This window comes from Leptonychotes weddellii, chromosome 2 (genome assembly GCF_054177405.1).
Source record: "Leptonychotes weddellii isolate Sample4059 chromosome 2, ASM5417740v2, whole genome shotgun sequence".
Lineage (NCBI taxonomy): Eukaryota > Metazoa > Chordata > Mammalia > Carnivora > Phocidae > Leptonychotes > Leptonychotes weddellii.
In genome coordinates, this window is record NC_138370.1 from 138677734 (window position 1) to 138695999 (window position 18266).

The 18266-nt window shown below is 38.5% G+C and overlaps 1 protein-coding gene across 1 annotated transcript in view; it reads left to right on the top strand.

Annotated features, from left to right (window-relative positions):
* The window catches only part of CLOCK (clock circadian regulator), a 128599-nt gene extending 111864 nt beyond the window's left edge, over positions 1 to 16735 (top strand). The window contains 5 exon segments of the mRNA XM_006752468.3: positions 1812 to 1964; positions 2831 to 3040; positions 3720 to 3922; positions 8355 to 8604; positions 11479 to 16735. Of these exon segments, the coding sequence (XP_006752531.1) occupies positions 1812 to 1964; positions 2831 to 3040; positions 3720 to 3922; positions 8355 to 8604; positions 11479 to 11658 (996 nt within the window). The 3' untranslated portion in view covers positions 11659 to 16735.
* The last annotated feature ends 1531 nt before the right edge of the window (positions 16736 to 18266 follow it).

Here is an 18266-nt window from a genome sequence, read left to right on the forward strand (position 1 = left end):
CTGGGTGGCTCAGTTGGTTAAGCGACTGCCTTCGGCTCAGGTCATGATCCTGGAGTCCTGGGATCGAGTCCCGCATCGGGCTCCCTGCTCGGCAGGGAGTCTGCTTCTCCCTCTGACCCTCCTCCCTCTCATGCTCTCTGTCTCTCATTCTCTCTCTCTCAAATAAATAAATAAAATCTTTAAAAAAAAAAAAAAAGCTTTTGGGAGGGCATTGCTCACTTTTAGATGCAGTTCACTATAGGAGACTTTTTTTTTTTTTTTAGATTTTATTTATTTGAGAGAGATTATGAGTTGCAGGGAGGAGCAGAGACAGTGGGAAAAGCAGACTCCCTGCTGAGCAGGGAACCCAGTGTGGGGCTCAATCCCAGAATCCTGGGATCTTGACCTGAGCCAAAGGCAGACATTTAATTGACTGAGCCACCCAGGCGCCCCTGCAGGACTATTTTAAGATTAAGACACATTTCCAATAAATTGGAATTCTTTCTGCTATACTATATCCTGTGCTAAATATTCTTGGAAATAATTAAATGAGCATGTATACACTTAAGTAATGAATCACTTAGTGTGGCTAAATTTCAAGCAGTAGTAAATAGAAGCTGTTTATGACTCAAGTGAAACCGTGAAATAAGATTGAAAATGCTGGAAGTAGAATAACTGTTTTCATTCATGTATGCATTTATTCATTCATAATTGCTTAGTCTTTAAAAGCCTACATTTCATGCTTGTTTGAGAACAGTTTCAGTTGAAAATATGAGTAAAAATATGGTTAGTTATCTGTTAGATTTTTATAACCTTCTAATGATGTGTACAAAGAAGACATTCTAAGGATGACAGAATTTGATATGAATAAACTCTAGGAGCAGGCTACTTTTTCATTTATTAAATGATAGAAATTAAGTAACTTGTTCGAGGAAATGGTAGAGCCACAATATAAGCTCTGGTCTTTTTGTTGTTATTGTTGTTATTTATTTTAGAGAGAGCAAGCGGGCAGGGGTGGGGCAGAGGGAGAGAGAAAAAGAGAATCTCAAGCAGACTTTGTGTTGAGTGCAGAGCCTGATGCAGGGCTCAGTCTCAGGACCTGGAGACTATGACCTGAGCCAAAATCAAGAGTTGCAGGCTTAACCAACTGAGCTCTGGTCTTCGAATGCCAGTGTGTACTTGAAATCAGTCAAGGTCTGGTCAGAAGTCAGAAGTAATATCAGAAATTTGAAATAGGGGTAATAATAAAGTTATTAACAGGGAATCCTAAATAATACAGGATAATGGATGTAGAGAGCATCCACTAACTGTGAGAAGGAGAGTATAGTATGCAAAGAAGGAACAACTTGGAAAACTCCCCCAACCCTCCTAAACTCTTCTTCCTCCAGGCCAGGTTGAAACTCAGTTCCCATTGGGGCTGATGTGGCTGCAGCCACTGGGTGAGAGAGAGGTTCACTGAGGTGCCACAGACCAGGGCTGGAGAGCAGGAAGCCGCCTGCTGGGGTACCAGCAAAATTTGCAGGGGAGCTTCCCATAAGGATGCCAGTAAGACTTGCTAGAAAGCCACCTCCTTTTGCAGTATCCCTCCAGCTCCATCTACTGACATGACTAAGTTTGTGTCTGCTGACAAAGGAGAAATATTTATAGGGTCCAGCTCCAGTAGCACAAAGCCAAGCAAAGGTGGGTGGATTAGGAGCTGAGAGGCAATACATTGAAAACTGGCATAACATTCTTAGCTCATGATATATACTGCTTATTTTTCACATTGCATAATTATGAAGAGTAAAGTGATTCTAAAATATGTTACACTTTTCCCATACATGGTACTTCAGTTTCAGTTTTCAGCTCAATTAGGAGCCATGCAGCATCTAAAAGACCAATTAGAGCAACGGACACGGATGATAGAGGCAAATATTCATCGACAACAAGAAGAACTAAGAAAAATTCAAGAACAACTTCAAATGGTCCATGGTCAAGGGCTGCAGGTAAGCTATTATATTTGAATACAAGCAAAATATGTTGTTCACATTTTGGTTTCTTAGGAAAATTGACTTTTCTTAATTAAAAATGAGAAGCAAGAGATAACATTTCATCAGTTTAGTTCAGTAAATACTCATTGATTACCTACTCAGTATGATTGCATTTACAGTCTGATTCATTCCTAAGGGTATTTCCATCAACATCCTTGTTTCTCCAGATTAGAGTCCTCTTTTAGCAGTCTAATTTTTAGTAAACTTAAACCGATAATACAGTATTTTATTATAGACTTTTAGGTATATGTAGGTACAGAGTTTATAAATCAATCATCAATCATTGTTTTAGTAAACTTCCAGTAGATATGATTCGAATTAGTCTTATTTGATCAGTGGACGGGGCCACTAAAATTGTATCTCTCAGAAGAGACTAAGATTTTGGAGAAGGGAAACTTTAAGTGAAAAAAAAAAAAAAAAGCTACTTCTGTCTAATCCATACATTATAAACAATGAGTGATGCAGAACTGCCAGTCCACAGACCTTTGAGTAGCACTTGAGTTTGAGTAATGCTAGCTGGTAGAACAAACAATGCCCAACATGTAAAATATTCAAACAAGTAGAGGTTTTGAAATTTATCACCCTTTTTCTGACAGTTGGAAACATGATAAGGTTAGGATGACTGGAAGAACAAATAAGAATTATATTTTATCCAGTAATTGTTTATTGCTAATTGTTCACTCAGAATGACTTAGCCATCCTGTTACTTGCTTTTTAAACTTAATTTGTAGCTTGTTTTTGCTTTCTTTTTTTAAATTGCTCTCATTCTTCTTCGTTTTTAATCTACAAAGCTCATTTTAATGTAATCTTTATTTTTAAAGATGTTTTTACAACAGTCAACCCCTGGTTTGAGTTTTGGTTCTGTTCAACTTTCTTCTGGAAATTCATCTAACATCCAGCAACTCACACCTATAAATATGCAGGGACAGGTCGTTCAAACTAACCAAATTCAAAGTGGAATGAATACTGGACACATTGGCACAACTCAGCATATGATACCACAGCAGACTTTACAGAGTACATCAAGTCAGGTAACAGTATTAAGTGCGGTGGGCTCTGGAGTGTTGAGTGATTGAAATGTATACTATGTAGAAAATTCCATATTTTAACCTTGAATAGTAATAATCAGAAGTTTAGTTTTGAGGGTGACCATTAAAATATTTTGTGCAAAATTGTTAAATTGCTGATGTTATAAATGCTTTCAGTATCCCGACATTTAAAAATTTTGCGGTTCATTTAAAATGAACATGCAGAGTACTTCTGTATGTTAAAAAGGTTTGACTTACAAAAGAGACTGACCAGGAAACATGTTACTATATGTGAAGAATAAACTGTTAACGATAGTGATAGTTTAATCAGTATTCTAGGAAATTTCATGAAATTTGATGCAGGTAATTGGTGTATATCGGTGACTGTAAATCCCAAGACTTCAAGTGAAATCTATAAAGATGTCTAATGTCAGTCACTCACTTTGGGCATTTAACAGAAGTTCTAAAGTTCATAGCTTATATTCCAGCAATATATTGAAGACTAATTCATTCGCAATTACTACAAATCTTTTTCCTTTGTAGTTAGATTTCTCCCAGAGTAATGTCCTGCTTCTTTTTTGGTCATGTCAACTATTGTTAGAGTGATGAATAGTGGATGCATATTTCCTGAAAAAAAATTTTTTCATTTAATTCATCTGTAATATCTTCTATTTTCTAGCAGAGTCAACAAAATGTACTGAGTGGGCACAGTCAACAAACATCTCTTCCCAGTCAGACACAGAGCACTCTCACAGCCCCACTGTATAACACTATGGTGATCTCGCAGCCGGCAGCTGGAAGCATGGTCCAGATTCCGTCTAGCATGCCACAGAACAGTACCCAGAGTGCTGCAGTAACTACGTTCACTCAGGACAGACAGATCAGGTGGTTGTCATATTTCGGTAGTCATTCCAAAGCTGTAAAAACTGATTAATTAAACAGTAATTTGATTTTTAAAAATATGATTTTAGTTTGTAGCTAACTCCCGCCAGCATTCTTGAATTAGAAATAAAAATGCAGAAGGGTGTCTGGGTGGCTCAGTTGGTTAAGCATCTGCCTTTGGCTTGGGTCGTGATCTCAGGGTCCTGGGATTGAGCCCCACATTGGGCTCCCTGCTCAGTGGGGAGCCTGCTTCTCCCTCTCCTCCCTGCTTGTGCTCTCTCTTGCTTTTTTTCTCTTTCTCGCTCTCTCAAATAGGAAAAGAAAAATGCAGAATATGTCCATTGTTTAAGGACGTTATAGTAAAAGAATTCCTGTCCAAAAATGTTCTACCAAATATTATAGAATCCAATATCCATAGCATACTGTTATAGGAGTTTTAGGACAGGCTTTGTATGACTATGAAACTTTGTTTTAATACAGATGTTGATGAGTTTTCATCCAGTAACCGTGATTAAGGTTTATACTACCATAGTTTATATAGGTTATGGAATAAAAGTAACTTACCTTTCTTGAGTTTGTTGAGTACTGTACTAGGTGCTCAAAATACACTATCTCATTTAATTCTTTCTTTCTTTTTTTTTTTTTAAATATGTGTTGGGTCTTTTATTTCCCAGATAAGAAAAGAGTGAGTTTATAGTAATTTGGTTAGGGGCTTATAGGTAGTTAAGGGGGTGATGAGTAGTTTCTAAATTTAAGCCTAGGTATCTGATTTCAAAACTCAAGTGCTTAAATTTATAGTATACTAAACTTTTGTGGGCCATTCTAGAAAAACAACCATTTATGACTTATTTTAGTGGGCAGTCCAAATAGCTGACATAGAAACAAATATTCTGAAGAAATGCCATTATTTCATATTTTGGGAAGCTTTTAACAACTATAGGATCTCTATGGTCTTAAAACTTGTATTTTAAAAATTTTTTAGTTTTTACTTATTTTACTGCAATACAAGTAGGCTACTGCTTTTATAATACAATTTTGTTGTATCAAACTGCTTGGTAGGTTTTATTAAAATCCTATTAATTTCCAGAGAGTAAAGAAGCTGCAGGATCACAGAGGCAATGAGAGCATGGAGAACTCATTGCTTCTCTTTGGAACTCAGTTCCTCAAGTGAAGTCCAACTTTTCGCTCTGAATTCTAAAAGGAGGTATTATGAATGTGCTCCATAGAAATGTAGGGGATTACTTTTAAAACCTGAGGAAGACGTCATTAATCTAGAATGCTGATGTACATTTTGGAGGATACAAACTTAGCAACTATTTGTGGATCTCTTTTTTTTTTTGAGGGGAAAATACATATTTCAGCAAATATTGGAGTGCCTACTTAAGTGAGTATGGCACATTCTTTGTCCCAAGAGAATAATCAGACTCGTAAGCCGTAGAAGGTTAAACAAATCAGTATTATTTGGCATGATAAATACTTCTTCCTAGGTCTTTAAAAAAAGGAAGTGAGCAGTTTTATGGGTTGAGGCAAAGAGGTGAAGAGAGGAGTGTGGTCAAGGCCAGGTTTCACAGAGAAGGTCCTTGGCCTGAGTCTTAAAGAGCTAGACTTTTTCATGTGACAGGGAGTCTCAGAAGGGTGTTCTAAACAAAGGGAATAGTATATACAAAGTCACAGAAGTGAAAGTTAAGCATTAAGTAGACTGAAGAATGTCTCTTGGTGCCAGAGATGGATGAAGTATTCTCATCACATTTTACCAGTGAGCAGTTGGGGCAGTTTCTTTTAAGATTACAGATAAATGAGCATTTAGTATTTCTGTGCCCAAGCCACTTTGTAAATGTTACTTTTCTTTGGGCATTATTCTTCATATGTGAATTTTTAAATTCTTCTATACATATTTTTTGCATTAAATAATGCATTCAGTCCTGAAGTGTATAAAATAGCGTATTTTATTTTCAAGATTTGGTGTGGATTCAAAAATAGATTTACTTTGTCTTATGGACCACATAAATAATAAAGTGCATTTCTCCTAACTTTAACACCACTATGTACTTGACACAGTTTATAACTGCAGTTATGTTGTGCTCCATTCACAGTGGAGTCATAGCTCTGTAATGGCCAATGTTAGAAACTAACTCACTAAAGAAAAGGCAAATAGAAATAATATTGTTCCCTGAACAGTTACCATTTTTTGTTATTTTTTTAATTAAAATAGAAGAAGGAAGGTGGGGAGGGAGCGAATATTAGTGAATTCTAACACAGTGGGTACTGTGCTATATCAGTGAATTTATAAATTGAGGGTACTTTTATTCACTGCTAGAAGGTCGTTTAATTTTGAATTATGTTTATAAGATACAACTTGCAGTGTAAGTATCTTCTTGTAAAACGTAGAGGTTTTTAAAAATCCCTTATGATAGCTTTAACTTTATTCATGATTAGCAAAATGAACACATGCCACATATAGCTGACTCCCCAAGTACCTAGAATTTTATAAAAAGAAGATATTTTTTAACAGATTTAAAACTCCCCCCCCCCCCGTGGTAAAACATACATGAAATTTACCATGTTAAAACCTATTTCAACATGTACATTTCATTGACATTGAGTACATTTATACTGTTGGGACCATCACTACCATCAATCTCCAGAACTTTTTTCTTAGTCCCAAACTGAAACTCCATGCCCATTGAACAATAATTCCCCATTCCTCCTCCCCTCTAAGTCCTGGAAGCCACCATTCTGCTTTCTAAGCACATAAGTCTATGTATTTGACTACTCTAGATACAAATGGAATTGCATAATATGTGTGTCTTTTGTGACTGGCTTATTTCACTTGGCACAGTGTTCTCAAGGTTTGTCCATGTTGTGGCATGTGTCAGAATTTTATTCCTTTTATTTTAAGGTATTTATTTATTCAGTCATTCGTTCATTCATTCATTCATTTAGAGAGTGAGAGTGGGGAGGGACAGAGGGAGAGGGAGAGAATCTTAAGCAGGCTCCACGTTCAGAGCCCAATGTGGGGCTTGATCTCCGGACCCTGAGATCATGACCTGAGCCGAAATCAAGAGTTGGATGCTTAACCTACTGAGCCACCCAGGTGCCTCAATTTTATTCCTTTTTAAGGCTGAATAATACTTCATTGTGTGAATATACCAGTTTCACATTTCACACATTCATATTGTGAATACACCAGTTTATTCGTTCATTGATGGACACTTGGGTTGCATCCATCTTTTGGCTATTGTGAATCATGTTGCTATGAACATGAGTGTACAAGTATCTGAGATCCTGCTTTCAATTCTTTTTGAGTATATATCCAGAAATGGAATTGGTGGATCATGGTAATTCTGTATTTAATTTTTTGAGGAACAGTTTTTAAAAGCTGTACGTTCCAATTTTGTTTCATGTTTCATGTTTTTAAAGATTCCTTCGGGAATACCAGTAAAACAAAAATGTATGTAGCAAAATGAAATCACAAACAAAAATATAAATTCTTTGGATATCCATATGCAAAAGAATGAAGCTGGACCTTTACCGTTCACCACATACAAAAATTAACTCGGAATGGATTAAAGCACTAAACATAAGAGCTACAACTATGAAACTCTTAGAAAAAAATGGGGAAAGTTTCATGACACTGGATTACGCAGTGATTTCTTGGAAAATACAGGCAACTAAAGAAAAAATAGATAAACTGGACATCAAAATTAAAAACTTGTATATAGGGGTGCCTGGATGGCTCAGTCGTTAAGCGTCTGCCTTCAGCTCAGGTCATGATCCCAGGGTTCTAGGATCAAGTCCCGAATTGGGCTCCCTGCTCAGCGGGGAGTCTCCTGCTCCCTCTCCCACTCCCTCTGCTTGTGTTCCTGCTCTCATTATCTCTCTCTCTCTCTCTGTCAAATAAATAAAATCTTTAAAAAACAAACAAACAAAAAACTTTTGTATATCAAAGGACACTGTCAGCACAAGGAAAGAGAAACCCACAGAGTGGGAGAAATTATCTGCAAATCACATATATCTGATACAGATTATATAAAACAATCCTATAAGTCAACAGTAAACAATCTGATTAAAAAATGGGCAAGGGTCTTGAATAGATGTTTTTCTAAAGAAGATATACAAATGGTCAATAAGCAAATGAAAAGATGCTCAACATCACCTATCATTAGGGAAATGCGGATCAAAACCACAATGAGATACCACATCACACCCATCAGGATGGCTATTATAAAAGAAACAGAAAGAAAGTAGTGTTGGTGAAGATACGGAGAAATTGCAACATACACTGCTGGTGGGAATATTAAAATAGTGCCGCTTTTAAAAACTAAACCAGCAATATCACTGGGTGTTATCTTAGAGAAGTGTCCAGCCCACTGCCTTTTGTAATGTATACCTTGTACTTCTGACTCCCCTTCTTCTCTTTCTTTCCTCTTCACAGATTTTCTCAAGGTCAGCAACTTGTGACCAAATTAGTAACTGCTCCTGTAGCTTGTGGGGCGGTCATGGTACCTAGCACAATGCTCATGGGTCCGGTGGTGACCGCCTACCCTACCTTTGCCCCGCAACAGCAGCCGTCCCAGGCACCGTCAGTCACGCGGCCGCCGCAGAGCTCCCGGGAACAGCAGCTCCCTTCAGTTCAGCAGCCGCCTCAGGCTCCGCTGACCCAGCCACCGCAGCAGTTTCTGCAGGTACTTCTCCCCCGGGGGCAGCTCTCCCCAGCCCATTTCCTTTGATGTAGTGAAATTAGGCAAAAAAAAAAAAAAAATCCATAAAAGCTTGTTGTGCAAGTTAAATTTCTGGAAGGGCAGAACGTTTGTCCCGGTTAGCTGGTTTTTCTTCCCTTGTTTGGTCTTTGGAAGACTTTTAGCTCTGCCACCGACATACCCAGTTATCTGAACTACTGGATAGAATAAGTAGCTACTTGCTGTCCACAGCAAGGTACTTTATATAGAGCTCTCTCTGACTGGAGTTTCTGGAATTCAAACCCTGTCTTCCTTGCAGTGGCCCATCAGACGCACGCTCCTACAGGGCAGGGGTATCAAAAGGAATTTTTGGACAAATTAGTTATAGTGTTATCTTAAATTATTGTGTTGCATTAAATTTTATAATGATTGTTTGGTTAAAAGTTAAGTCAGAGGAGAACTACTGTGGCGGGCTGTGTATTGTCATGGGTGAGAGCATGGGCTCCAAAGTCAGGCTGCCCTGAGATCGAGTCACTGCTCTACCACATACTGTGTGACCTTTGGCAGGTTACTTACTAAAATTCAGTTTCTTCATCTCTCATGTGGAGGTGCTAATAGTTCATACCTCATGGGTAAACAATGCGTGTAAATCACTGAACATAGTTACAAGGCACGGAACTAGCTATCATTTATGAGCCCTGTCTTGATTAATGGAGTAAACCCTCAGATTAGCCAGAATGCAGACACATATTTCATCACATATCTCCCATATCTCAGTAGACTGGATCTACTTAAAGGATACAGAAGAAAGTTACCTAGGTTGGGATCCTCAGCTAGGAATTCAGCAGGATACATTTCTGGACCTTAGTACCCTCACTGGAGTGCACAGTAGCAGGTTATGACATCTGGAAATCCAGATTTTTCCCTTCTGGTCTACAGGAAGCAATTTTGAATACAGGCTAGCCTGGAGTTATTTGGAGACCATTCCATGTACACCAGCCACATACATGTCATATAATCAGTTGTAAGAGTTACACAACAGATGGTATGATTAGAAAATTCAGTGTTAGGGGCGCCTGGGTGGCTCAGATGGTTAAGTGTCTGCCTTTAGCTCAGGTTATGATCCCAGGATTCTGGGATGGAGCCCCACATCGGGCTCCTGGCTCAGCAGGGAACCTGCTTCTCCTCCCTCTCCCCCTGCTCATGCTCTCTCTCTCTCTGTATCTCAAATGAATAAATAAAATCTTTAAAAAATAATTAAAAAATTTCAGTATTAGACTGTATACTCAGGCATAAATACATCATTAACTTATCACCCTTAGTGTTATGGTGCAGATAGAGCTCTTAACTTGGTGATAATGGAAAACTAAAACAGGTTAGTTGCCTAAATACCTCTGAGAGTCCCACTGACAGCATCTTAGACCTGAAGCCTATGTTGCAGCTAGGTTAGCTGTTGTTATAAATGAATTAATAACAAGAATTTATAATAGGTTATAAACTATTATCTCATTATAATACTCAATGAGAATTGAGCAAAACCTTAAAAAAGGAGAGAACTTGCCTTAAGATCTTAATCTTCTAAATCAGGGAATAAGGGCCCTTAAAAGAACAAGCACTCTCTTCTCCCTCACTTCTGAAAAAAGAATTCCACAGACATGGGACCCCTGAGGAAAGAAGATGGACAATATCGTTTAGAAATACACTTCTTTGTAGATAGTTAATATACAGTTTGGCTTTCTGATTATATAACATCTAGTTCTAAAATATGCCTCTATTGTAATCCTGTAAGGCTCACAAATATCCTGAGTTCTTTATGTTACAAAAGCTTTTCCTAAGTGACAGAAAAAGAAGTTTTTCCAGGTCTTTGGCAAAGCTTAAGGCTCAAGCATCTGTCCTTGTGTGTGTATTTTTATGTGGGTGCGCGTGTGCGTGTGCCCTTTCTATACGTTTGCAAAGATTGGCTATCACAGCCCCATGTTTTGATTATGAGCCCTGCATCAAGTTGTGTTGTCAGCAGTGAGGAAGAACATTCATTGTAAAAATTCACTTTCTTTGTATCACCAGAAATCAGAATCAGGTGAAAGAAACAGGCTCAATGACAGTGAGACTTGCCCAGGGTCACACAGGTGGTAAATGGCAAAGCACAGCTCAAATCCAGGGCTTCTGGATTCACGTTCTGTGCCCTTGTTTGGCTTGGTTTGGTTTTTTACACCACACTGCTACATATATAGGACTTGTCTCTAGCTTTGCCCTCATTTTTGTGGTACTTCTAAATAATAATGTTAATATTTAATCTTCATAAAATCCCAGTGTGGAGGCACTTTGTCTTCATTTTGTAAATGGAGAAACTGAGTCCCAGAGAAGTAAATAGTTGGAACAAGTCACACAGTCTGGGAAATGGCTTAGCTAGAGTTTGAACCCAGTGGCCCATGCTCTTGGCTACTGAAGTGCTGCTCTACCCAACGGAATGAGCCTGGGCAGGAGGCATTGTCTGTTTGACTTCAGAGTATTTGTGTTTCATATGTTCTCAGCTATGCTTACATTTTACTGTCTGTTTAAAATTGTGGCCTTTAGGATCTGTAAAAGGAAAGAGTACGTATGGTTTGTCTCAAGACATAGATTGCTTTTTATACCAAGAAATCTCTAGCTCAGATTCCTTAAAAAATAAATAAACAAAAAAAAATTCTGCTATATTTTCAAAAAGAAGGGAAACTTCATAAACATTTTCCAAATACTATTTTTAAATGAGAAGATAAAAATGATGTAGATTATGTGGAATCTAAGGATTCTGTCCCTATCTAGAGTAAAAACTTGAGTAAATCTTGATGTAGACAGTGTAACAGGGGTAAAGCAGTGTTGCATAATGCATTTGTCTTTTAGACTTCAAGGTTGCTCCACGGGAATCCTTCAACTCCGCTTATCCTCTCTGCTGCATTCCCACTACAACAGAGCACTTTCTCTCAGTCACATCACCAGCACCACCAGTCTCCGCAACAGCAGCAGCTGAGTCGGCCCAGGACTGACAGTTTGACCGATCCTTCCAAGGTTCAACCACAGTAGCACACACGACTCCTCTCTGACCTCAGGGGAGGTAGGGGTTGTCTATAGCAGTTGCTCAGATGATCTGAGGCTAGAAGGAAACGTTCCAGCAGTTTCACAAGATGCAGTGCTGAGTGTTGTAGTTTCTGGAATTAGTTAGCAGGGAAAATGCTGCCTAGTGCTACAGATGTACATGAAATACCAGCCAGCAGGAGATGATCACGGGGCCATAGTCAATTCTGACAGTGTTTTACTTGCCCAGCTATTTTTTCGATGGAAAGAGTATATTGCCAAATGTTAAGAAGCTCAGCTATGAAACATGGCCTCCAGTCAATCAGAAAGGCACTAACAATGTTAGTAACTTCTAGTGGTTCTGTGCCTGTTTTCAAGTGTTACAGAGGACACACCACTGTCATGTCAGGGGTGGCTTACAATGATGCCATGAAGACAGGGTCCGGTAGACCCAATAGGCCCCCTTCCCCATTCCCTCTCCCTTTTCAGATAATGATTGGATAGTAATTAATTTCAGAATGTTGTGTCGTTCCAATTCTCTATGTACAGATGCTGTAAAAAATTATGTATATGTCTAGATAAAAGGAGAGAGAGCAAAACATTTTGTAAGCTGCATGAAAGCATTATCTACTCCTAGGTGTATTTCCTTAGATTGACACCATGTGCAAACTAGTACGTTCTGTTTCCCCTTTTGTTTACAACACGATAGTGTTCTACTCACTTTTCCGGGGCACAAGGCTTTTTGTTCATACTTTGGCTGTGATGTCACAGTTTGTTCAGTGAGGTATGATGTGCTGCTGGGAATGGATATTTTTTTCCAGGTTAAATTATTGAAGCAACAGGATTTTCAAGTTACTCAGAAATATCCCTCATTTCATTATTTTTCATTTATGTTTGAAAATAGGATTTGCACTGCTTTATTTTAGATGGTTGGAAGTTTTGGTCACATATTTTGATATAGTTCATAGTTGGAAATAGTTGTGTAAACGGCTTTCAATAAGCCTGAAAGTCATTTCAAGAATGTTCCAGTTATAGGAGTAAAATTTGCACACAAAAGATTTTAGGCACTTTTTAACATTCTCACTGGTGGGAATTTTAACTTTTAGGATTTGTTGGAATCTTTTTATTATCCTTCACAATTTCAGTGCTTCTTTTAGTCAGAAATGATTCAGGGTTATTTGAGAGAAAAAAAAAAAAACCCATAGTGCCTTGATTTTGATTCAGGTGATAACTCACCATCTTAAACTCATTGTCTGGTTTCAGTAGCAGTTTTGAAACCTTAGTACATTTTTAACAGCATGTGGGTGTCAGTGCCCTTATGATTCTCCTAAGTTCCCAGGAAGACTACTTTGAGTCTCTTGGACTAGAGGTACAAGTAACTTAGCGAAAAAAAGGTGACATCCTAACACCAGAGTCATTGATGTGATCACAAAATTGTTTTCCTAAATCAACATCTTCCTTTCAAGCTAAACAGTCAGTTAAGAATTACCTGTAAATATTTTCTCAATATGATCTTGATATTCCTACAAAGAAAAAAGAAAGGGTAGGAATTGGCTTTGCCTTCACTGTAACACTAGAATATTGTAACTCACATGCTTTCTGAACATGAACTAAGATTTCATTTGGCAATATTAGATTCTAAAGGTAATAAATTCCAACAGAAATTACATAAAACATTTTATAGATTTTTATGGTACTAATAAATAAATTTACAACTATAGAGCAAAGGAAAATTAATGGAAATACCTTATTAGAATATCAAAAATTATTACTGAGGAAAGGGAGGATAGCAAGCTGTAATGTATCAAAATTGTCCTTAAAAGAAAATGTATAACAGAACTGAGGCTGTTAAACAGAAGAAGGTTTTGAGCAATGAAAATAACCTACTACAGAATTGCTCTTAAGCTCAGTTCTTTAAGACTTTTCTGTCCTCCACTTTGCTCTCATCCCGAAGGGATATACTTTGTCTTTCTGTAGACAACTCTACTTGGCCACACTTAAATTAGAAAGTTATATTGAAAAAGAAAATAACCAAAGAAAGTTGGTACCTACCCTTCTACAAAAGAAGTGTCACTAGATACCAATCAATAATTAACATATCAAGAAGCTCCTCTTCTAGCTAAATGATCTGGATGAAGAGATTTCTGACTTTCTCATGAATGTCAAGAATAGTTGTCAGTGTGTGTGTGTAACTTGAGCATAGGTACACATAGATGAACTTGATGTTGTAGAATATGGCAACAGTATTAATTTTCTCCCCTTTCAAATTGCCTTTCTCAACCTTATGCCATTCCATATATATCTGAGTTGTGCCTCATTTGTTTACTGGCAATATCTAGTGGTATGGGTAGCAAGATACGAAGAACTGTTAGATTAAGATTTATCCTCTAAATAACCATACTTACACAGAAAGATGGTCAACTGTGAGTACTGTGTACTTAGGTTAACAAAGGCAAAGCATAAGACAAGCCACAAGGTAAATCTGTAGACTATTCACGGTCTCCTCTACCAGTTCCTTCAATATTTTCCATCCTTGTCAACATTTGGGAAGGAGAATTAGATCAAATGTTTTAGAATTCCTGTTGTTCCTCACAGCTCATTTTTGCCCTTAGAATGGATTGTCTAAAGGAACAGCCAGCTGCTTTCCCTCTGCTGTCAATAGGTGTTGTCGAAGAGCTAGTGAGCATCAGCCGCCTCAGCTCCTTCTGTTTTCCTCCTGCTTTCCTTGAACTTGGGTTGCAGAGCGGTCGCTTCCCTCCCCCGCACCCCCCATCATTGAGACTTGAGCGAACGTCTGATGAAGATTCGGCAGTCGCCTGTTCTTCATTTCTGTAGCCAAAGTTGTTCCTTAAAATCCCAAATCTGCGTAATGAAAAAATACCAAATAGAGACACCTTTCAGCTACTTAAAAGTCATTAGATTCTTCCCTCTGCTTTACTCTCAGAGAGATTCGATTTTTCTTAAAAACGTTTTATTCTGGGTGGCACTTTTTAGGTAAGAAACTGTTGAAGCCATGGGGAAATGTTAGCTGCTCTGCAGTCACTCTGCTTTGGACAACTCAAGTGAGGACTGCGAGGATCAATCAGGTTGCTGCTAAGAGTGGTGTCAAACCAGAACCTAGACACTCAAAAGTTACTCCGATTTTTGGGTAGAATATATTGGAGAAAAAGCAAGTATGAGGGATGGGGATCACACGTGAGCAAATACTACCTTTCAGTCTCCAAACTTTGTCCTAAGCTGAGGGGGTCATTTGCATCCCATGCTCTGCTTTGTCACTTAAATTTGGTTTAGGAATGTACTAGAAATAAGAGGATGCCAGTGACTTTGAATAGTTGGTTATAGAATACTCAGTGCAGAATAGTGAAAATGTGATTTGGATTTTTCCGAAGCACTAGAGTTTTTGGTCATTGCCTTAAAGCGGTCTGCTTGCAGTTAGTTCAGGGTGTGGAGGAGTGCAGCCCTGTGCAGGGCATCGTGCTGAAGGGAGGGGAATCTTTGTTCGAGAAGCCTTAGAAAGGGGCCCCTTCAAGTAGTACTCTTTCTCTGGCTCCACACAGGTGAAAATTATTTTAAACTGGGTATTACTCAACTTGTTTTCTGATGTTTCCACTACAGTGAGGTAAACCTTTTTTTTTTTTTTTTTAAGGTGGAATGCAAATAGCATTTTACTCTAGTATTGCTCATTTCTCCCTTTTTCTCTGGTTCTTTGCTGAGCGAAAGTTTGTTGGTGAACATTTGTGTAAAACTCATTCAAGTCTATCTATAATCTTTCCAATATCTGTGACCCTACTCTTCGTCCCTTGGGAGTCGATGTTGTAAGGTATAAACACTGGATATTACTTTACTATTGCTGAGTGAGTCTAGCCAGGAGTAAGCGGATTGGAATTTCCAAATGGTGGAAAAGAAACAGCACAAAGGCACTTGCCATTTTACTAGCAATTGGAGAGAGAGACCCTTGTAAGTTTGTTTGGGTTGGGTGAGCATTCCTCTGAAAGGAGCTTCTGAAATAAATGCAAAGGAAAAGAGTCGACTATTTTTATAGCATATTTAATATATTTGTATATAACTATGAATATGTAGGAACCCTCCACATGCCTCCCACTTTTCTAATTTACTCCCCCTTCTGCCATAGCACTAGTAGGAGCCTCATCCGCATGGGTAACGTGCCTATTGCCAGCCTACCAAAAGATAGTGCTGCTTTCGGAGACAGGTGAGAGGACCCACCTCTCACGCCCGGGGATCCTTTCTGTAGGACGAGCACACACTCTTCAAATAACGTACCACAGTCTGAAAGCATCATTTTGAAATTAACAAGCACTTTATTGCAACTCTTCATTTTGATAAAGTTTATTATCTTAGGCATTACCATTTCTAAAGGATCCCCAAATCATCACTTAGGTGAAATTTAAAAATGACACATTTCTGAGAAATGTTTAGATCCAGTGAACCGTAGCAGGTTTATGGGAGTGATTTCAAGGTAGCCAAATGAATTTTGACTTTGGTTTTGAATGTGCTGGAGTCAGGAGATTGTAGATGCCTAGTTCCATTTCGACACTATTGTAAACCTATCTTGCCTATTATGTGGACACCAAAAGAGACCAATGAGCCTGTTTATTTTCAGAGGTCTAGGAAAATTGCATCAGTGTGAATAGATGTATAGAACTAACCTAAAAGTGATTGGTAGTAATATTTTAGAATACGATAAAAATTTCAAGAATTATTCTGGGTGTTTTAAATGTGCTCTGAAATGTTGGCATGTCATTTCAGCGTTTCCATTTGAATTGCTCTTGTAATATTTTTGCACAAAAAGGACTGAGAAAAAGACTACTTCGGTTGAAGAAAAGTATAATTTGGTCTTATTTTAAATATGTCTCCTGTGGAAACACTGGGGATGCATTTTGTTGGTATAGTTATTAATTCAGGATATTTAAAGCAGTATTGAACAGCTCACAAGAAATTAAGCAAACGTGGACATTTAAAAATTAAAACTTTCTTTCCATGTGACTGTTTTTGCATATTTTTCCCCTTGTCGTAATTTAACACTACATTCCTTGTTTTTCGTAAATAAAATAATACTTTGCAGGTTCTGCTTTGAGTATTTAACAATATTTTGTAAGCTGACTGGGTTTTCCTAGGGAAACGGTCTTTAGTGAAATAGGATCTAGTTTATGAAGAGACTGTTTAAGTGGAATTCCATCACCACCACCAGCAAACACTGAGGTGCTGCATTAAGTGACAATCAAAATAGTGAGTATTTATGGAAGAATTCAGAAAGTGATTTTAAAGACGCAATTGCTTTGAAAGCAGTTCTCTGGATTTCTTGAATGAAAATGGCTAAATGTATTTATTTATATTTTAAAATATCTTTGTGTTGTTTTCTCATCAAAGTGATTTCACAGTGTCATGTATTTAATTTGTGGTTTTGTTTTGTTTTGCTTCGTAATCTTTTATGTAAAGAACTGACTCTTCTTATGTGGGGCGCAGTCTCAGGCCCTCATGAGGACTCTCCCTGGGCCAATCCAAATCTGTGTTACTTCAGGACGGCAGTGGAGGGCCCAAAGCCAGATGCCCTTGCACTTCCCGCCTGTTCTCAACTCATTAAGAAAGAATAAAGGTAACTCCTTCCGAATCTGCTCTGAATAGCTCCAACCTTTTTCTAGTTTCACTTGCTGCCTTTTCTATTTTATGGGTACTTTTTATATGATTACTTCCCCAGCGCAGCCAAAGGCCAGTATGACACAACCGATGGCACGCGGTGCCTGTGTTTTGCCCGTTTGGGGAAACGTCAGTAAGACGATCAGCATCTTCTCATGGCCATCACCGTCATGTCCATATTACAGTCCGTTAAAAGTCCTCAAATATAGGTGGAACAACGTATGTGCACTGAATTCTTCTAACAAAAAACGTTGGCCGTTTTTATGTAGTGACTGTTGCTTGGTCCTTTAAAGACAAAAGTCCTTCATACACGGCACTGTCCACTGGAAGTAGTGTTTGAGCATTTGAAGCCTGGAAACTCGGAGGCTGTTTCTTCCCTAGTATGCATTGGAACGCAGTTCTCCATGTTGGGGCTCCCCGAGCGGAGGGGCAGGGTACCCCGTCTAGCTTTGGGGACCCCCTCAAGAATGGTAATGAAAGCAAGCCAACCACAAGTTGGATTTAATTGAGGTAAAACGTGTTAACTCTGAGGGTCACATTGAACATGTGTTTTCAAATGTATGCTTTTAAATTTCTGAGGAAACAAACTGTGACATCGCTTGAAAAAGCGCGTTCAGATACTGTGTGTTTTGAGTCGGTCTGTCCTGTGCACATTCACTGCTGGCAGCGGCTGCGCCAGTGCCGAGGAGTTAAAATGGAGGGAAAGCTAGACGAGCCGGAGACTGACGCATTCTGTAACTAGACAGTCCAGCAAAACCACTTGGCCAGGAGCTGTCCTTTTTTTTTTTTTTTTTTTCCCTTCACGTCAGCCAGAACAGCTGTAATTCTTAGACCATTCTAGAATGATTTTGAAATCTCTTTTACTAGGGCGTAAGTTGGGGAAGGGCCTCAGTACGGCACTTGCTGACATTCACTCTATGTAGAGATTGAAGCCCAAAGATGAGTCACATTCAGTGCTGTAT